The sequence below is a fragment of the Aedes aegypti genome, chromosome 2, assembly GCF_002204515.2.
Source record: "Aedes aegypti strain LVP_AGWG chromosome 2, AaegL5.0 Primary Assembly, whole genome shotgun sequence".
Lineage (NCBI taxonomy): Eukaryota > Metazoa > Arthropoda > Insecta > Diptera > Culicidae > Aedes > Aedes aegypti.
This window is the reverse complement of record NC_035108.1, coordinates 270,125,408-270,147,965: the sequence shown is the minus strand read 5'-3', so window position 1 is coordinate 270,147,965 and position 22,558 is coordinate 270,125,408. Positions and strand designations below refer to the sequence as shown.

Here is a 22,558-nt window from a genome sequence, read left to right as displayed (position 1 = left end):
TTTGACCTTATTTCACGTAGATTAGGCGCATTTTATCATCCTGGAGGATATTTTTTGAAAATTACAAGTTTTATTTACGCATCATAGTAATAAAACCTCATCTTATGTAGATCAGGTGCACCTTAACGCTCTGTAGAAAATAAACATTCCAAGCTGTAACAAGGCTCTGGATTAATTTGACCTTATCCTACGTAGATCAGCTGCATATTAACGTCCTGTATGATATAAATAGAAATTGTCGAGCTGTATCAACGCCCTGGAGTACCTTGATACCTTAATAGCTACAGCGTAGCGTCACGTCATTACCGGGCGGATTGTAGAGCTTCATCTTCGTCAGCCTTGGGCGAAACTTCTCCAGTTTCCCCGAACGTTTAGGGTCGCCAGGTCCTTTTCCACTGCGAACAACCAGCGTATTCGTGGTCTTTCCCGAAGCCGCCGACCTCTACCTAGTATATTATTTTGGTATAACATTATTTTCGCAATTCTTTCTTCCGACATTTGCACTAAATAATCAGCCTATTGAAGTCTGCCGTATTTTACACGCTTGATAATATTCGCATCTTTGTACATTTGATACTTGTGATTCATGCGCCTGCACCACACACCATTTTCGAGTTTCCCACTGAGTATTGTCCGCAGCACTTTACGCTCGAAAACAACGAAAGCTTTCCGGTCTTATCCATGTCCGTAGAGAGCCAACGGAAAAATCAATGTTTTATACAGGGCGAATTTTGTTTCCGTTTTGCACGCTGCGGGACCTAAGCTGGTTATGTAGCTGGTTAACACCGCTAGCGCATGACGGCTCACCATAGTAGCATGTCTGAAAGAACTTGAAACTATTGAGAACCAGAGCTACAGGTCCAAAGCCCTGATAATGGTGGATGGTTGTGATGGCTATGACCGTGGTCATCATGTAAAGAACAAACGGACTATGCTGTATCGTGTCAGCACTGAGGAGGCAGCCCCTCTAGCACGATGTAGGTAGCGCAACCCTGGTTAGGTGGCCTACCAAAGACTCTTCACCAACCAAGAAAGGCAAAAGTATAGCAAACGGATTGTTTTTACGGCAACAGACCCGGCAACGTATAAAGGACAATGATTGGAAAATTGGATCTTGGAAAGTGAGAACTTTGAACGAACGCGCGTGTTGGGTTCCTACAGGGTTGGGAAAAAATCTGAAATTCACTCTACAGTAGTCAAACAAAGCCAATCACAGTCAGCGAAGCCAGTGAAACTCACGCCCATCGCTGCTGTAGGCAAAAAGCCTTGAAAATTACAAAACACCCGTTGCTAAGGGCAACCCAAAATTACTGTAGAAAAATGTTCTATTTCCAGCTGCATTTCCCGCATTTAGAGCCATCAATGACACTACTGATTTAGAGAAAATCATGTACCCAATGGACCGATGCATGAGTTCACTAATTTGACGTTTGAGCGGTGCCGAATTCACTCGTTGCCATGGTCACGTAAATAACACGGCACCGCTCAAACGTCAGATAGTGAACTCGTGCATCGGTCCATATAGGCTACTTGATGAGATTCACGATTTTAAACTACTGTAGGGAGAGAGCCACGTGATTTTCGCAAAATTCAAGCCTCCTACTATTACCATTCCCAGCACTGGGCTCCTGGCTCGTGAACTGCGGAATGTCGGCGTGAACGTGGCAGCTATCCAGGAAATACGCTGGCCGAGAACCGGAGAACGTGAATTCCGAGCGGTCGATCCCATCGCCAACACTTCATTCAAGTACCACATCTACTACAGCGGTGGCGACAAAGCAGAACGTGGAGTTGGCTTCATGGTGATTGGGAAGCAGATGAAGCGAATTATTCGGTGGAAACCGGTAAGCGACCGAATCTGTGTGTTGAGAATGAAGGGCAAGTTCTTCAACTACAGCCTGATCAGCATATATGCGCCAACGAACGATAAGTCCGATGACATGGAGGATGAGTTCTATGAGAGCCTGAATAACACCTACGGAGAGTGCCCAAAACAAGATAGTCAATGGCGACGCAAATGCGCAGATCGGGAAAGATGATTTCTACCGACTCGTCATTGGAACGGAAAACCTACATTCCGTTACCAACGATAATGGTCTGCGGCGAGTAACCTTCGTTGCTGCTAGAGGGATTTTATTAATTGGCAGTACCTACTTTGCACGTAAGAATATCTGCAAATACACCTGGTGACACCCGAGTGGCGATGCCTGCTCCCAAATAGACCACGTGCTGGTTTATGGGCGACATTTCTCAGATGTCATGGATCGCCTTCCGAGGCCAGAATATCGACTAGGATCATTATCTTATTGTAGCTTGTAGGGCGCGGTTATCCAGCGTCACGAGTTCCAGAACAAACAGAACGCTGCGCTTCAATATATAACGCTTGTCGACTGATGGGAGCTGCACAGTACCGCCAGTAGTTAGACGAGCAGTTGGGAAGAATCAACGTTGCTGAAGATGTCGACAGCCTGTGGATTCCTATCCACGAAGCTGTGACAACAACTGCGCGAGAAGTGATTGGCACTGATCAACGACGAAGACGAAACGACTGGTTCGATGAAGAGTGCCAGAGAGTGACAGACATGAGGAAAGTCGCCAGAAATCGTATGCTTGTGGCCGGTACCCGACAGAACAGAGAACGGTACAGGGTAGCGAGAGACGAAGAAAAGCGAATCCACCTCAGAAAGAAAAGGCAGCACGAAGAAAGTGTGGTAGCTGACGCTCAAGAAAACATGAACCGGAATGATATGCGGAGATTCTATGCAACGGTCAATGGTGCGCGGTACAATACCGTACCAGTGCCCGCCATTTGCAATGATCGAGAAGGAAATTTACTGATCGATAAAACGGCGGTGGCTGCTAGGTGGAAGGAGCACTTTCAGCAATTGTTGAACGGTGAAAATGGAAATGTAGCGAGGAACAGGATGAACATAGATGATGATGATCAAGCTGTGGACCCACCGACCATAGGAGAGGTTAAAAAGGCTATCAGCGAGCTGAAGAACTGTAAGGCTGCTGGGAAGGACGAGATCGCAGTCGAGTTCTGGTTCCACTCAACAATAACAAGTAGTTGAAACACATTAGAAACATTTTAAAATTTATTTGTACAATGAAAAAAATTGGTGATTTTAATTTAAAACAATAAATGTTTCAACATTGCTAAAATTATCAACATTAAATAAACTATGGATTCTACTGTACACTTTAGATTGTATATCCCTTTCGGGACGAAGCAGCACAATTGGCAGGACATATTTTTTTGAAATGGCTCATACAGGGCTGGATTAACATAAACATTCTCTCCGTCTTCAGTTTTTAATGACCAATGAGTTACGTTAACACCTCTTGAGGAGTGAAATTCATTTTGGAGCGTTACCAATTAGCAAGAGAAATTTGATTATACAGGTGAAAGATCGTCCTTCCTGAAAGGGATGTAAATATTTTCATCTATTAAATTTGTTGTAAATTTTTATTCGGTCTACTGATGATTATGGAAGTTACACACTTAAGTCAAAATGCGGTCCTGAATTACCCACCTTTCTTACATATAAAATTCTTCGGTATCAATAAGCTAAAGATCATGTTTAAAATTATGAACGAATTAGAGGGAATTCACCTTGACTCCCCCTATTGCTACGCCAATCAAAGGCACGCACAACATTAATTTACGGCAAAAAGCTGTAAATTAAATTTACCAAGTTGGATTAAATGGACGCTTTAAAAGTTAAAGCGGTACACATTAAAATTAGCAAACTATCTCCCTGCATACTCCGCCGAGGTAATAAGTGGTAATAATGTGAGAACAGACACCTCGTTTTGTCGTGCACCTTCGCATCAATCCAATTGCCGTAACGAGGCGTTTCGCATTGTCGCCATCCGTCGTCCATCTTCGTCGTCGTCGTCGTCGTCCTCGATGGTTGTTTGTCGAGCGTTCATTGTGCAGTTAATCTTGTCACTGCTCTGCTGATGAGTTGGTGGTGGGTGGTGAAACCTTGCTTCAAGAGCAAATTTCCCAACCCAGGACTATGGGCCAGAAATCTACATTTCTCAAAAAACTGTTTCATGTGAAATGAATTATATGAGATGAATTTCTCATTGTGGTAAGTAAGTATAATTTTACCGATGATTTAATACAGAATTTTACCACAAATATGGAGTTAAACATTTAGCAAAAAAAAAATTAATTCTCGTCCTATTTTAAAAATATTGTTTGTGGTAAAAAAATGAGAAGAGTTTGGACTATTGTCGCGAAAATTTTATTTCTAGCCCATAGTGCCCCATGGTGGCCTTTTCTGCATTGGACTCTTGTCTTCTTGAGTGGGACGAAGAACTGCTGGATTTGGCAACGGTTGGATAACTCCGGCCCCCGAACGAGAGATCGGTATCGTGCAGAATGGGTTGATTAAATCAAATATTTGCGTCAGATCGTGACAATTGTGAGAAACAGTCGACTAAATGAAACTGTTTTCTAATTATGCGCTTCCATCGCTGCGTGTAGCCGATAATTCAACGGAGTCGTCTTCGTGACTATATGGTTTGGTGTTTGCATAATAAAATTGGGTGGTTTTGAACTAGATTTGAGATTTGAAAACTGTATCGTGTGGATGCAGTTGAGGGATTCCACGGAGGCATACAAGTCGATTCTGATCGACCATTTCAAAACTTCAAAATATCTGAAACTTTGCATAGTTTTTCAGTTCCATCTAAATCGTCATTTTCCGATATCAAATCTTCAAGTTGAGTCACGACTAACTTTTCAAAAGAGTGTATGTGAAAATGGTTCAAAAATATTCAAAAAGCTGCACAGCAAAAACGGTTCGTTCGATTGTTAGACAACTAAAGAAACAAAGTTAGACAACTAAATAAAGATCTACCGAAAAGCTAAACATTACATATAATTTGCAATTGGATTAGATGGACAAATTGATGTGAAGATTTGCGAAAAAGTTACACGTCTTCTCAGTGAGAATCGAACTCACGACTCCCCGATCTCTAATTGGGGCGCGTTAACCACTACGCCATGAGAGGACTCATGAACGCAGAAGTTAACCTGAATTCGATTTCAGCTCAATAATCACGTGGTCCTCTTTCGCAAAGTGCACCTCTTTCGGAAGAATTAGATGCCCATCCAAACACAACGCTTTCTATATATATCCAATGCCTAGCCCGAGAGCGCATTGTTTTTTTATGTATAGGAATAGCACACTACACTAGCCAGCAACTGCGCTGGCTGAGGTTTCTATTGTGTGGGCTTCCAATGGGTCGCGACGTTCTCAAACGACCGGTTACGGAACATGAGTCCGTTGCTCGATAAATACTTGTTTTAATTATGAATCGTGGTTTACGGCCAACCAGCCGAGTGGAAGTTTAACAACTACCGAAAAGCTAAACATTACATATAATTTATATGTAATAATAGCAATTTATCCTGACGTCCAACCGAAATGTAGTCTTCGGAAAAGTTGTAGCTGCAAGGATTTGACATGAGTGGAGTTTGTTCACTTTTCCATAAAATATTATGACGACGAGATAGAGGGCTGATCACAAAAGGTTAGCGTTTTCCATAGTAATCTTCATATAAAATCACAGTTAAAAATAATGAAGATTACACGTCATGTAAACCTCATTTATGCGATGTAAACATATCATGTAAATATCCATGATATTCCACGCTCCAATTATGTGCATTATATGCCTCAGATATTTACACGTTTTGTTCGAACTGTGCTTCAAATGGCGTGTGCACAATCAAATTCTTCCGAATCACTTCAAACTTTGGGAGGATGCTATTTACCAAAACTAAAATCGTTTAAGCATAGGGGAGCGAACATTTCAAAATTTGCATCACTCTATGATATATTATATTACATATATACATTTTTAATTTTTTACCATAGAATCTTGATAGTGAACAGATGTTTGGGACAAAGTTTCATGATGGAGAAATTTTTAATAAAAAAGTTGTTCTTAGAACAACTTTTGGCCGATTTTCAAAATTCAATCATCTTGAAATTATTTTGAACCATAATGATTATATGGATAATTTCTCTAGAAGTAGCCATTTTCGAATTATATCGAGTTTGGTGCAAACAATATTATTTAAATATTAAAATATGCCATTTTCATTGGTTATTCGCGATTTTCCATCAACATAAGTAAGTGGAAATAAATATATTCTTCACTATCAAAAACATATTATTATTGATGGAGAATCGCGAATAACTTATGAAAATGGCCTATTTTAATATTTAAATAATATATTTTGCACTAGTGGTCCCGGCAAACTTCGTCTTGCCATCAAGTAGGCTGTTGCACAACGCTATGGATCGTCCCATATAAAATGGCAGTTCCTTACACTCTCGTTTTTTCTACTTTTCCGGTAGATATCCTGAGATTTCTATACATACAAACACGTCGGAACCCTTGAGGAACAAAACGGAGAAATTACCATTCAAATACGTTGACCCGTTCGTAAGCCATATCGTGACATACAAACGCCACTCAATTTTTATTTATATAGATTAAACACGGAATAATTCAAAAATGACTACTTCTAGAGACATTATCCGTATAATCATTATGGTTTAGAATCATTTCAAAATTCTTATTGTATCATCAAAACGTGTTTATTTTGACAAAAAATAAACATAATTTTGAGTATCGATCAAAAGTTGTTTTTAGAAAAACTTTTATATTAGAAATTTCTCCATCATGAAACTTTGTCCCGAACATCTGGTTACTATCAAGATTCTATGGTGAAAATTAAAAAAAATATTGAAAATGGGGTGTTTGTGTAATTTAAAAAAATAAGTTTTTTTTTGTTTGTATTTTTTTCTGTAGGCCAAACGGTTCACTACAACATTTTTCTCTAAAATCAACAGTTTCGAAGTTTGATTTTTTTTTTTAATAATTTGCATACCAAAATTTATAGGCCTTTTTCAAAAGCTATTCTGAAGTCAAAATGATCGATTTTTCTATGAAAAATACTTATTGTATCATACCTAAATCATGTGCAAAATTAACTGCAAATCGAAGATGGTCGAGTTCTGTGATTGACCGATTTGACATGGAATTCGTCTTTAGCGAAATTGGAGCCTATATGACTAAGGTTCACTGTGAAGTATCAACTTCATTTCAACTGTTTGAGTTTTTCTGGAAATATTGATCATTACACCAACTTACTTTATATTCTTTGAAGAACACTTGAGAGATTTTGGCGGAATATTCTTTGAAGAACACTTGAGAGAATTTATCGTCATGGTAAGTGTAGGTAACATTAATTCAAATGTGAAAATGATGAACTGCTGTAACTAATGAAATTGATTTTTTTATGAACATTGTGTTTTCTTACACATTATACATACATAAGTTGAATATACTATATGAAATATTTTAATTAAAGTTTTTTTTTGAAGTACCAATTATGACATAGGTTGGTACAAAAATTAGTTGTTTCCTTTTCAGTTGAAGCTTCCATGTTAAATTTTGCGAACAATTTCCAAACATATTGAATAAAATATGAAGTTTTCCTGAAAATTTATTTACAAATCCGATTAGTTTAAGATTGTTTTCGTCAATATGCCAACAGTTAGCTATTTAGAATCATTAGTTCTTATGAACGTGTTATTTCGAAGAATAATTAATAACAAGAATAAATGATAGAACAATCTTTTCTTTTATTATTAGAATCAACATTTTATTCTTTTTACATTATTAGCACTGTAAAAACGATAGAATATGTGTTCATTTGTACAAAAATACGTCTTAAGATTTTATCTTCGATATATTATACCACCTATTGTGTTGATTATTTACCATCCATGGTGATGATGCTTTGGTTTACCAAAACTCTTCTCGATAGTAATTGTTTTCCTAATTCCATGGCCACCACCTTCTCCTTGTCCTCCCGCGCCAAAACCTCCTGCCCCATAACCACCTCCTCCATATCCTCCGCTACCATATCCACCTCCTCCATTCCCATGTCCACCTCCATAACTACCTCCGGCAGCGTAACTACTGGCACCTGCAAAGGCCGTCGCGTAACTTCCACCACCTGATGATCCTCCACTACTTCCGCCAACTGGAATCGGAACGGGCCTATCTACAGGAACTTCTTTAACCACCGTCACAGGAACTGGCTTTTCGATGTAAACTGGGTATGGTCTATCAACTGGCACAGGTTTTTCTATCACTATCGGTTTCGATGGCACAGGTCGATCCACGTGTTTTGTAATAACAATCTCTTTCGTGATTCCTCCTCCATATCCTCCACTAGTTCCACTGCCGCTGGAAAAACCATGCCCACTAGAACCACCTTGAGCCCATGCTCCTTCGTGACCGCCAGAAGAGGCCGTAAAACCAACCGATCCATGTCCTCCATGACCACCGCTTGGTGCGAATCCTACCGAACCACCAGAAAACCCACTGTCATGCCCTCCCGACCCATGGCCTGCATGACCACCAGCCGAATTCGGAGTATAAGCCACAGCGCCTCCAGGGCCACTACTTCCTGAATATCCACCAGTTTGCGTACCGGCGCTAGCGCTTGCAAAGCTACTGGCACTAGCACTCGCAAAGCTATTTCCGTTGGAATGTCCAGACGACACCACTCCGGGGCTACTCACGGGACCCTGCGAGCCATGTTCATATGAAGGTGAGTAACCTGCACCGGCGTTGCCACCGTATCCACCGCCACTCGAACCGCTATAACCTCCAGCGGACGAGAATCCCGAGCTTCCACCTTGACCATGACCTCCCAAAAGACTGCCGCCGAAGTTCAATCCAAATCCACCACCACCGATAGAGAAGCCTCCGCCGCCACCGCCACCACCTCCTCCACCGTAGCCAGCGTCGCTATCCGATGAGATTATGAGCTTTTTCTTGAATAGATGAGGTGTCGCTGACGCTGCCACCACCAATAGTGGTATGAACTGAAAAGGAAGAATAAACGTTGAAACAATTAGGTAATTTGACAACGAAACAGTGAATGTAGAAGTTAAAGCATAACTGGGAACACCGCAAAAGCTTCGCTGGAAAGAAATATATCGTTTGAGGCATTGCAATGAGTATACATTTAGGCGTCGACGTTGGAAAACTGGTCGATAAAGATGATTTTGTTCACCACTTATACGTATGATCTGAATTAATATTATGTGTGTTATGTATGATGTCAATTTATTTGAATGACAAGTAATATCAAGTTTAGAAAACAACATTCTGAGACAGAGTCTCTAAATTTACAGTTTCGAAAAATGGAAGATGGATAATCTCTCTAGAAGCAATATATTATGCACGACCGCCGATGTGTTACTCACAATTTTAATAAATTCCAAGCCAAAGCGCATTCAAATAGTGTAATTCGATAATGCTATACAAAAAATGATTTGTTAACGAAATATCCTCCAAGCGTTCATAAACCTACAGCATGCTCGAAGTGACACATTCTTCAGAAGGGTTCCACTATCAATATGTAAAGATCATTACTAGTTTAGATTGGTCGAAAACTAGACAAATATCGAGTCAATAAACAATGAACCGCGAATTCATCTATAATCATGGAAATCAATGGTTCAAAAAGTTGAAAAAAATGCATGAACGAAACTCAATTGTCGCACAAACTCTCACTTTCAAAAGCTTTAAAACACAGTAAAAAAGCATCATATATTGAAAATGTTCCATCGAAAAATGTTGATTCGAGAATTTTACCACTAGGGCTATCCCGATCAATGTTACCTCTTTGTACGGTGCCAATGAGATTTGATTTTGAGAATGGTTTCTCGATTTAATATCAAGTAAATGAACTTCAACTTAATGAGGTTTAACCTCAATTTAAAGATGTACTTTTATTACCAGAAATCATTTAATTTGGGGGGGTTGGCGAAATAGCTAGAAAGGGGAAGAAAGTGATGAAATGAGAGCAATTGTATAACAAAAATAGACCCTAAGCTTGTAAGAGACCATTGACCATTGAGAGACTCGATGCCTAACTGTTTCATTTGTTCTTGTATGTACCTTGTTTAAAAATTATGAAAATGACGATTGTCATTCAGGACTGAATGATTTTTGTTTTGAATAATATTTGATGTATTTTAAAAGAAGAAAATATATGGAAACTTTTGGCGATATTCGAAATTTATTTTCAAGTCAAGATTTCCAGCTCTATTAACTTTTACGTTACCAAGGCGTTACGTTAAGGCATTTTCAAACAGCTGCCATTTTGTCAATTTCCATTCGATTTTTTTGAAACTACCCTCAGTTTACTTTAAATAGGTTTCAGTTATTTATCATAAATGGACAATTCTGTATTTTGAACCATGCCGAAGATATTCCGGGTTGTACTGGGGTGCCAAATTCGGGGAATGTAATTATTTTTTTTTTATTTATTTCAGCTACAACACTGAAGTTTTTATGTAAAACGTGAGATAATGGTCGATTGTCATCATTTCAACATAGTTTGAATGAGTGGACCGTTCCGGAACATCGTAGCCGGCTCCGCAAGGGCCAGTTTGGGGACATTTCCGTTTCATGTCCATAACATACCGTGCGACGTCTCAATCTTCATGAATTCGGGAGAACATGCCAATAAAGGAAGAATAAACTAAGATGTGGCCACTCCACAGCACAGGTTCCGCCAGGGCCTCTTTGGGGACATTTCGGTTTTTGTCGTAAACATACCGTGCGACGTCTCAATCTACTTGAATTAGAAATTACATGTCAATAAAAGAAGAATAAACTAATTATCAATAGATTTGGCCGCTCCAGATCACCTGACGCAGGTTCCGCTAGGGCTTTTTGACGACATTTCAGTTTTTTGTTCGAAAGAACTTGTCAATAATAGAAGAATAACATGGTACAAACAGATGTGGCCACTCCAGATGGCCTGGAACTCCACGAGGGCTTCTTGGAGCACATTTCCGTTTTATGTCCAAAAACATAGGGGAAGGGGTGGTAAAATGAACACCTTAAGGATATCATCCGGTTTCCGATAGAAAAACGAGAAATTTGTATAGTTCTATCGCATCAAAAATAGGGATGTTATCTATAGCAGCGACAAGAATTTAGACTAAGATAGCTAAATTGTCACATATTTTTATCGCAAGCAAAAAACGATGCAAATGTTCATTTTGCCTGCACTATGTGGGTAAAATGAACAGCCGTTGGTGGTAAAATGAAGACCATGCAAAAAACGTGAGCAAAACAAATATTTTTGAAAATTTTCATTGCATTCCGGTAAATATATCCAATTTTAATTGTAACCGATTCAAAAAGAATTCTAATGTTTTCAGATTTGACATCATATCATAACGATATTCACCTCACTGAAAAACCTCAAGACTCCCGAGCCAAAAGTTACGTCAGTTCTAATTTTCAAACGTGGTGTTCTAATATATCAGTTTTCGTGGATATTTTCTCTTCAATTGACCTCCGTATCAACCCGAACACTCGAATTTATGCTCTATATCATCCGTGCGTGAGAAAAATTCAATCAAATTTGTTTTTTCTTGATAAAAGGCATGGTGTTCATTTTACCACCACTTCCCCTACCGTGCGACATATCAATCTTCATGAAATCTGAAGAACTTTTCAATACATAAAAAAACAAACACGGTAATGGAAGATTTGGCCACTTAAGAGCTTCTGGCACAGGTTCCACGAGGACCTCTTTGAGGACATTTCTGCTTTTTGTCCAAAACATTGCGTGCGACGTCTCAATCTTTGTGAATTGGAAAGTACATGTCAATAGAAAAAGAATCAACTTATTATCAACTGATGTGGCCACTCCATTGCTCTAAGCACAGGTTCCGCAAGGGCACCCTTGGGGACATTTCTGCTTTATATCCAAAACAAACCGTGTGACGTGTGAATTTTCGTCAAATCGAAAGAACATGTCAATTAATGAAGTATGAACTAGGTATCAACTAATCAGGTTACTCCTGAGCACCTGGTACTGATTCCGCCAAGGCCTCTTAGGGGACATTTCAGTTTCATGTACAAAACCTATTGTGCAACGTTTCAATCTTCATGAATTCGACAGAACATGTAATGAGGAATAGACCCTGTGTTTCCACTCCTGAGCATCACGCACAGGTTCCAGAAAGGCCTATTTTATGACATTACCGTTATTTGAAGGAAGAAATATGTGAATAAATGATAGATGACCTCACTACCAACAGATCTGGCTACTCGAGAACACAAGGAATATGTTTCACCGAAATCCATTTTTGAAAATTTTCCGTTATTTGAACAAAACATGATAAGCCAAGGGGAAAGCAAAATGAAAATTCTGAAAAGTATTCAAATAAATCTAGGATAAAATACATACAAACTGATGTGGCTTCTCCTCACTGATGCAGTCTTAGGCAAGATCTTTCCGAACAGATGTTTTCCACGATTTTCGGAAAATCTGTTATGCAGATCTTCACGAATATGCCAGGAATAAACTGTGCAACTAGTTAAAACTCAGCAGAAAGTTGATAAGAAAACTAACAAGGAATCCACCAGGGGGGTGACCCATTTCGCATAAAGACGTTTCGCATAAGAACGTTTCGCATACGGACGTTTGGCATAATGGACGTTTCGCATAAAGCAGTTTCATACAAGAACAGGTAGCATTTTAAAGAAGGCATATTATTATAGTTATGCCAAATGTCCATTATGCCAAACGTCCGTATGCGAAACGTCCTTATGCGAAACGTCTTTATGCGAAATGTCCCACCCCCATCCACCAGAACTTTGTTTCGAACATCATCATAAATTTAACAAGAATCCTAAAAAGGTTTTGGCTAGATTGTTACCAAGAATATATTGTAAACTTCGAAGAAAATTTTCTATTAATTACTCAGGGTTCTCAATAAACTTGTTGATAAAAACTTAAAAGGAATTCGCGATGGAACTTCTCATGAATACACCATAAAAACAGTCTTATGATTTATGAAATCCCTTTGACTTACTGACCTTTGGCATATTTACTGGCAATAATTGTTTTAAGAGTATAAAAAAGAACAACCTATTGCCCGTTTAAAGCAGAGTACATTCGACCAAACGTCGGTTCCGTCAATCGTACCGCTTATTCATGAGTGGAGGAATTCCACGTGCAACAGAATAAAAATTTTGCTTAGAATATGTTAAGCATTTCATCAGAAATTAAACAATAATCTAGCCAGAGATTCCATCTATTACACGCAAAGGATTTTCCTACAGATTAGTGTTCGGACCATCGATTGTGTCGCTTGCCCCTACGGGGGAGAGCGATGCAATAGAAATCGGACGTGTCCGGTTCACGCAGTACAAAGAATCCAGTCATAAATAATTGCTCCATCGATTGTATTGCTTGCGAGCGATGGGGCCGGAAAAACCCAGTAATCCAATGTACTTTCTAAGACAATTGAGGAGATGCTGAGGTATATTCAGTCTTTGAACTCTCGATACGTGCTCTTTGAGAATGGTTTGCTAATCTCAAGCCCCATGCATTAAATGTCTGTGCATCTTCGACTGCTCCAGCCAATCACGGAGTGCAACTACGAAGCGGTCATCTATGTTTGAGCTCATGTTCATTATCCGCTAGGGGTTTCACTTACAAATTTTTCATGCATGTTTTATTTTTTTATTTTTGAAGCTTGTAACTGAATAAGCCAGTTCATTCGTCCCAATTCAAATTGTATTGTGTCAGGCGCTCCAGAGTGGCCAATTATATGAATATTTAGTTTATTCTTCCCTTATCGACATGTTATTCTGAATTCAAGAAGATTGAGATGTCGCACGGTTTGTTTTGTTTTGGACATAAAACGGAAATGTCCACAAAGAGGCCCTCGTGGAACCTGTGCAAGGAGATCTGAAGTGGCCACATATATTTGTACCGAAGTTTTTCTTCTTTTATTGACGTGTTCCCCCGAATTCATGAAGATTGAGACGTCGCATGGTATGTTTTGGACATGAAACGGAAATGTACCCAAAATGGCCCCGGCTATAATGTTCCGGAACGGTCCACTCATTCAAATTATGTTGATGACAATCGACCATTATCTCACGTTTTACATAACAACTTCAGTGTTGTAACTGCAATAAATAAAAAATAATCACATTTCCCAAATTTGGCACCCTTGTGACCCCAGTACAATCCGGGATAACTCCGGCATGGTTCCGAATTCAGCATTTTCCATTTATGATAAATAACTGAAACCTTTTTAAAGTAAACTGACGGTGGTTTCAAAAAAATCGAATGGTAATTGACGAAATGGCAGCTATTTGAAAATGCCTTGTCGGAGGCCGGTAACGTAAAGGTTAAAAACAAATGTTATAATTTTCATGGTGGTTCGAATGCTATTCAAGTAAGGGACTTTCTGCAAACATACATACTTAAATTATTTTACGAATTCCTGTGAAATTTCAACAGCTGAACAGTGCGGTGAAGAGGGCCCAGATAGCCGTAGCGGTAAACGCGCAGCTATTCAGCATGACCATGCTGAGGGTCGTGGGTTCGAATCCCACTGGTCGAGGATCTTTTCGTAAAGAAAATTATCTCGATTCCCAGGGCATCAGAGTATCTTTGTACCTGCCACACGATATACACATTAGTGTGGGACAAAATTTAGATTCTCGCTTCAGTCCACTTTTTGAATTGCATTTAGGTCCCATAACAACTGTACAAAATTTCAGCTCGATCGGTGAAACTATATTTTAGCGCCAGCCGTTCAAAGTTTGTATGGGATTTACTATGGGAAAACTTACTTTTGCAAAGAAAAATCGCCAGAGGTCGCCCGTTGAGCTCTATAAAAATTCTGAACACAGACCTTGATAGGTATTTTTACGATGAAGAATATTGCTGAAGACTGCGAAACAATCCGACACTTGTGAAAAAAGTTATTTAATGAAAACCTATTGGCAAGGTGACGTTGATTAACACGCAAAGGAATAACAATAATAACAAAATCGCGCAAAATTTCCGAAAAGTCTATGCTTAATAACTTTTTTCACAAGCATTGCTTTGCGGTCTTCGGCAATGTTATTCATCGTCAAAATACCTATCGAGATCTGTGCTTAGAATTTTTATAGAGCACAATGGGCGACCTCTGGCGATTTTTCCTTGCAAAAGTAAGTTTTCCCATAGTAAATCCCATACAAACTTTGAAAGGCTGGCGCTAAAATATAGTTTCACCGATCGAGCTGAAATTTTGCACAGTTGTTATGGGACCTAAATGCAATCCAAAAAATAAACTGGAGCGAAAATCTAAATTTTTCATGTAACCGTGTCCCAGACTAATACACATGCAAAAATGGTCAATCGGCAAAGAAAGCTCTCAGTTAATAACTGTGGAAGTGCTCATAAGAACATTAACCTGAGAAGCAGGCTTTGTCTCTTGGGACGTAACACCAGAAAGAAGAAGAAGACAGTTCGGTGAAATAAATTAACGGAGTACGGTATATTTTTACAGTATTCGGTAAAAAATCACCGTAATCCGTTAAATTCAGACGAAATACGGTGTTTTATTTTACCAAACTGTTCAGTTGTTGAGATTACGGTGAAATTCACCGATTTCCGGTAAAATGAGCTTAGTGTGTAAGTTTTTGGCTGGTATAAAGAATGACTGTCATAAAAGTTTCTTTTCGATATTGTTTCAACCAGCGAACTTTTGCCCCACTCTAGATTCGAACTCTTGCCTCATCGGTAGAGCAAAATCAATCTTAACAATATTATAACTAAAAATGGATAAATATTTTGACACAAGTATGTTCAGCAAAATTATAGCCACAGAATTCAAACTTTATGTGTTAAACAATACTTATAAACAAGGTTTATACAACTTTCGATGCTCAAAATAATGTTTTTGATGATTTAGAAAAATATTGAGTTTTGCCTTATAAGAGAAACGTAGAATTTTGTATGAGATTGCAAACAAATTATTTTTTTTTTCTATGTTAATTTCATTGTAGGTACAGTTTAAACCAGTGTCTCCCAAACTTTTTTTTTAATTTCGCCCCCTTGAAACCAATTTTTTTTTTGGAATCGACCCCCTGATGTAAAATTTAAACATTTGTTTTAAATGTTAAACTTAAGTTCAAGTATTGATCAATATCTCTACATTGATGTCTTCTACTTTTATATCCATAAAATATTAATACAATTACTATCATATGTATCAATTGTTTTTGTATCAATAAATCTATTATTCTGGCTACTATGCTATCATAGAAAAAGTTTTGGCTCACTTTCTGCTTTTTTGTCCTCTTTTTTTATGTTTTCTAAGTTATTGAAATGATTGTGCTATCTTTCCCTGAATGTTTGTTTTCCGAATGTCGTTTCTTAGAACGCCAGTTCCCCGAATAGCCTGCTTTTCCGAAAAAAAATCGCATTGTCATAGCTTCATACTTTTCAGGGTGATGAAAAAAAGCACAATCTGTTGAAATTATTTTTCGAAGTTTTGGTTATTATATTCTTGGCTGTTCTGAAAACAGTCCAATCTATATACAGAATATAAAACATATAAGTAAACCAAGATTATTTTTCAACTCAATTTTTCATTCACTGAAATACAGCGTTCTGTGCAATTTAGATTATTTTATGGCACTCAGGCCTATTTTTGAAGTGGGCGATTTACGTATGTGATATTTAGTGATTTTATCATTAGAACTCGATTTTTGTCCTCCAAAAACACATAAACGTATTTAAAAATAATTTGTGCTATAAATACTAAGTTCGTAATTTGAAAATAAGCACGATTAGAGGTACATACAAGAACAAATGAAACAGTTTGGCATCGAGTCCTTCAATGGTCAAAGGTCTCTTACAAACCTAGGGTCTATTTTTGGTATAAAATTGCTCTCATTCCATAACATTCGCCACTTTTCAAGCTTTTCGGCCCCCAAATTCAATTTTACAAATTGTCGCTTCCCTGGACCTGAAAATCTCCCCAGGGCGTGAATTAGCCCATGAGATGTTTGATAATGTCATCCTTGATTATGGAAATTATTGTTTCGAAAACTTTGAAAATTGATGAATGAACAAAACCATTTTCTTACAAAAACAGCAATTGTAACGCAACTAGGGTTGTCATGTCTATTACGGCTTAAAGACAGACACAATTGTTGTTAACTCTTGAGTACCAGAAAGAGAAGCACTATTTCATCCATAAATGTTGATTCGAACTTCTTACTAGGAGGGACATTTCGATCAATGTTACTCTGCTGATCGATGCACTAGAAGATCACAAGACACAGGATCTATAAGAGGAAACATTAATCGACAAACAAAAAAAAACAAGAATCCTCCAGACACTCATCAAATGGGAAGCTCTGTCATTCTTTCTTTTGGTGTAAATACAAAAAAAAACAAAAGAAAACAACTAGCAATAATTAGTACAAATTTCTGGGTAATATCTAATATTTGGGTAATTTTTACCAAAAATATATTGGAATAAGGGTCATTTTATTAGATCATTTCCATTTTAGTACGAAATGAAAGAGGGTGAGTCTGAGCATTTATATGGTGTTTTTTTTGTACTCTATGGTGTATTCGAACAAACTGAGCAGAATCTCAATCAAGAGAATAAAAAAAAAAAGGTTTGACCACCCATATTCACAAGTTCGACGTAAGCGCCATTGATAATTTCAGCATTCTTACTACCTTGTTCAGCGTATGATTGCAAATAAAATTATAGGGATGTTGTCTAAAGCAGCGACACGAGTTAATACTACAATAGAAAAAAAAATCACATATTTGTATCGTTTGCAAGAACCGAAGGAAATGTTCATTTTACCTGCACTATGATATGGATACAATGAACAGCTGTTGGTGGTAAAATGTATATCATACAAAATACGTGAGCAAAACAAACATTTTTAATAAAATTTACATTGCATTTCCGAAAATAAATTAATTTAAACCATACAAAGAGATATCTAAAGAGAATCTATGACATTTGGTCGAATGACATTTATTTGAAAGTACATTTGGTCGAATGGACATTTCGTCGAATAGACATTTGGTCGAAAAGAATTTAATTGTTTTAAGCAGGATATGCCATTTGTTCGAAAAGACATTTGGTTGAAATTTTAGTCGAATAGGGATTATTCATACTATTGTACGGAGTGAAATTCTGGCGCTACTACACAGTTATTGGGTTGTTAAAAAAGGTAAAGCATATATGATGTGTGCTACTACTGGAGGTTGCATATATGCTAGAAAAAAATGATAGAGCGCAAAAATTCCGCTTTAATGTTCTTGCTTTAATTTAATAATTTTCAAACTTTCAATATGGGATAATGGGAAATTTCGGAATTTCAGTTGATCACCCAGATTTTCTACAAAATCGATTGACCCTTTACGTTGTTAACGTTGTTTTATGTCATTTTTCTCCTTCAGGCTTGTTCTGCGAGTCGGATTAATCGCAACTTCCACAGTTATTAATCGAGATCTTTCTTTGCCTAAGTTGCCATTTTCGCATTTGTATATCGTGTGGCAGGTACGATGATACTCTATGCTTCCCTGGGAGAGGAAATTTCCATTACGATTCTGGACCGACCGAGATTCGAACCCAGACACCTTCAGCGTGGCTTTGCTTTTGTAGCCGCGGACTCAAATCACTCGGCTAAGGAAGGCCCCAGTGCATTAACTAAAACTAATTCACATCATATTCAAAACGGAGCATTCCATCTTGCACAACTCGTTTTATATTACTCAAGTTTGCCTTACCTTCTATTGACACACCGTGAAGAATTATACATGCGGATCTTAGGATTCAAACCTGTACGATTTCTTCGCTTTTGGCACAATTTTTGTATTCACATAAACGTGTCAAGCCTGATTGCTCTTCTATGCACAGATAATCAGCGTTTCACATTCTTCGTAGATATTTGTTCAACGTATCAAAATAAATCGATGAGCTGACACGGAAAGTTCAAGCTAAACCTTTCTTTTTATTTTCTTTTACAAGTCTCATTGGTATTTGATTCAGTTTCTTATTCAATGAGGATTTTTCTAAAATATGGATAGCACGCATCTTTCGTTATTTGTTAAAGCTTCAAACACCCATATTCAGGCTAACTGCCTCCAAAAAAAATCGTTTAGAATATGATACTGTCTGGGCGCTGTTTTTGAGTTTTGTTTATACAATTCTTCAAGACATATTTGACACTTTTTTATATTCTCAAAACCACTTTCAAACAATCTTGCAAAAGGATAAACTCACCAAAACTGCTTTCATTTCTGCAACAATTCGTATACACTTTCTTCTACAACTCATACACTTATTGCACGGAGCTCAGCTCGTTGCACCTCTAAATATCGCAAATTTTCCCAGGTTTGTTGACACGGCGACAATCGCAGGTCGAATCACCTCACAGGAAGAATCGTATTGTTCTTTTATACAGAGTAGCAAATGCTTGTTAGAACTCAATCATCAAATTCCCGCCTGGAACACCGGCGGGAAGCAAAGAAAGGGACAGACTACGACGACAACGAAGACGATGCATTCGTGCTGCAATTATCATATTTATAGCATCATCATTATCATTACCATTGGCACCGTACGGAGTGCGAAGTATTGGCAAGGTGTGGAGACAGATGAACTGCTGGTTGACTGGCTGCCAACGGTTTCCGAGGGGAGAGAGATTCTACCACCCCATTCGTTTGAAATGCAGCACGCGGCATCTTTTCTTGGCTATATGGCGTCATCGATTTGTGGAATACACGCTCTCGAATGTGCTGTTTGCTGATCGATTTCCCTGTTGTCTCCCGGGTTTGATCGAAGGAAAAAGATAAATGGTATATAAACTAGACATGGGCTTTTCTGAGCTTTGCAACAAGCTTCTGGCTATAACAAAGACGAGATTAATATGATCAAGCGCAAAGTAAGTGTTGTTTTTAATGCAATTCTCGATGTTTGATGAAACGTTTCTAACGACTTGTTTTTTACCAAAATGGCCTTTAAAAACACTTTTTCTCTTTGTGAATGAAACCATTTATAATATTATAAAGGCCTCAGTTATACCCTCAGAGATTCTAAAGCGACTACTCCATAGGTTCTTCAAGATTTTCTTCACGCATTATTCTGAGAAAGACTCCAAGAATTCTTCTCCAGAGGATTCATATAATTAAAAAAAATCGACTCTATCAAAGAATCATTATTTTTTACGGATGAAATCAGTTAGCGGTAGTGCGGATTCCGGGTGAATCCATTCGGAGATGATGATTTATTCCCTGGGCGTACCGTACCGGATTATTGGAAAATCATCATCGCCGCCATCGACCTAACCTAACATCGTCTTGATCGTCATTATTGTTAGTTCTAGCGCTCTGTTGGTTGTTCCCTGTAGCAAGCTCAGTAAAATGCTCACTCACGATTGTATGGGGGTACCCAATTCATTTGATTCAACCGCTTAGCTATGACTGGGCTGTGGAGGCAGCAGTCTCATCTTTGTCTATCGTCGTCGGCGGTCAGGTTCTGGGGGTGTTGATTGAAATGGAAAGTTAATTGTCTTATGCGAATAAGCGAGCAGATGTTAGTGGGTTAACACCGAGTGCGCTTACTTTTAGAGCGGCTGCCTTCGGGGAAATTCAATGATTTGGCATTGTTGTTGATGAAACTGTCAGTACTTAGGTTATTGCGATAACAACTTTAGATGTTTCATTCTATTTGCGTACAATAACTATGCTTTACAAACTATGCATTTTGAGGGAGCTTTCGAAATTTTTTTTATCAAGGTTTGAAAGTTTTCAGAAAGTTTCTAAGTGAACCCGATGAGTTGTATATTTTTTTTATTAAATTTAATCGTTTATTTTTACATTCTCCACTGGACTGCCAGAAGGTTGATGGGACAAAAAGTCATAAGCATATTTGTTTCGGCCTAATTTGGAACAAGATCGTAATACTTACATTTTTATGAGGAAAAAAATTAGGGTGAGTAATGTCTGTTACATTACCGCGGGGTTGACGTACGACTAAAATGGACACAACTTCGATCAATTCTGGGTCAAACTTTAACAACAGTGTGGTAGCTTTTTGCAGATGATACGATGTTTGATGATAGATGATAGGTGCTGTGATTGTGAGTATTCAATCACGTTATGATTTTAAGGGAGATCTGTCATTTGGTTTGGAATTGTCATTATTGCAACCTTCCTTTAGTTATAATTCAGAATGTAATGGTTTGTGAATTTAAAAACAGTGAGAAGCTCTCCGTACGGAGAAGTACCCCAGTCATCGATTCATCATCGCCACCGTAAATTTAAATTTGCCGTATTGTCAATTCTTCTTCTTCATCTTGGCATAACTTCCTCACTGGGACAGAGCCTACTTCTTTGCTTAGTGTTCAATAAGCATTTCCACAGTTATTGACTGAGAGATTTCTATGCCAAAGTTGCTATTTTCACATTCGTACATCGTGTGTGGCAGGTACGATGAGACTTTAGTCAAGGAAGTCAAGGAAATTCCATTTACGAAAAGATCCTGGACCGACCGGGAATCGAACTTGGACCCCTTCAGCATGGCTTTGATTTGAAACCGCCGACTTTAAGCACTCGGCTAAGGAAGGCCCTTATTGGCAATTAGCAATTATTCATAAAAAACCTGGGATCGAATTCAATCCCCAACATAGTCACTAAGGGGCCTATTTTATAAATCGAACATATTCATGTGACTCGTCTGTATTCATTGTCGATCAAAGCAAGCATGCATATTTCAGATGTCACCCGTCGACTCCCATAGTAATCCAGTCACATAGAGTGACAACTGTCGAAAAACTCGAGTGACAGAGCTGAGTCGAGCGAGTTTTTCGGTCGACAGTGACTCTAGTCGAGTAATTTTGATCGACTCGACTTATAAAATAGACCCCTAAAAATCCTTCGGAAGGGAAGTAAAGCCGTTGGTCCCGAGATGAACTAGCCAAGGGCTAAAAATCTCGTTAATAAAGATAAAAAAAAAATTAGGAAATACTCCACAATTAATTCTTAAGCCCTGAAAAGGGCCGATTGAACGGTGATATTCGAGTAACACGGACACACATTTTGACATGTTGGATTCCTCCTCGTCCGATGAGGTTTACGGTGGCGATGACGATGAGCGCTTATACCAGCGGCTTTGGCTGATTTTCGTCAGCCATCTCGTACATATCTTTCGTGGGCGCACCGATTCCTGCAGGGCCAATTCTAGAAGCGAGAGTCAATTTAGTAATCTTGAGCGATTTCACAATCCGGACGCTGGATTTGCAGCAGCTTGATGATCTAGAGCTCTGTGACTCAGATAGCGAAGAGCTGAGCAGGTTCGGCGGCGCTCTTACCAGCTCGAAAGCGAAAATGGAATGAAGCCGAATTCAACGAAGAAGGTATGGTTTATGCCCTTAGAAAAGCAGATGATGCTTCTCCTTTTCGTATTCTTCGCTTTCTTATCTGGGAAATAGGCTATATGAAACTGATGTCTTGGCAAGAGATGTACAAGATGAGCATTATGCTGTTATTGTATCCCGACGGCACTGCAACACTGTCCTCGGAAACATCCTAAAATTGCCGTATTGTCAATTATTCGTAATCAGATATTGTATGATGCTACGAGATGAATTAAGAGAT

General features: G+C 38.5%; 1 protein-coding gene across 1 annotated transcript; it reads right to left on the bottom strand.

Annotated features, from left to right (window-relative positions):
- Positions 1–7,656: 7,656 nt before the first annotated feature.
- On the bottom strand, positions 7,657–19,347 carry LOC23687933 (glycine-rich cell wall structural protein 1.0). Its single transcript, XM_011495175.2, has 2 exons — positions 19,185–19,347; positions 7,657–8,930 (listed from the first exon to the last, which is right to left on the bottom strand). Exons 1-2 carry the CDS (start codon positions 19,236–19,238, stop codon positions 7,812–7,814), a joined length of 1,173 nt encoding a protein of 390 aa, XP_011493477.2. The 5' UTR covers positions 19,239–19,347; the 3' UTR covers positions 7,657–7,811.
- Between the last annotated feature and the right edge of the window lie 3,211 nt (positions 19,348–22,558).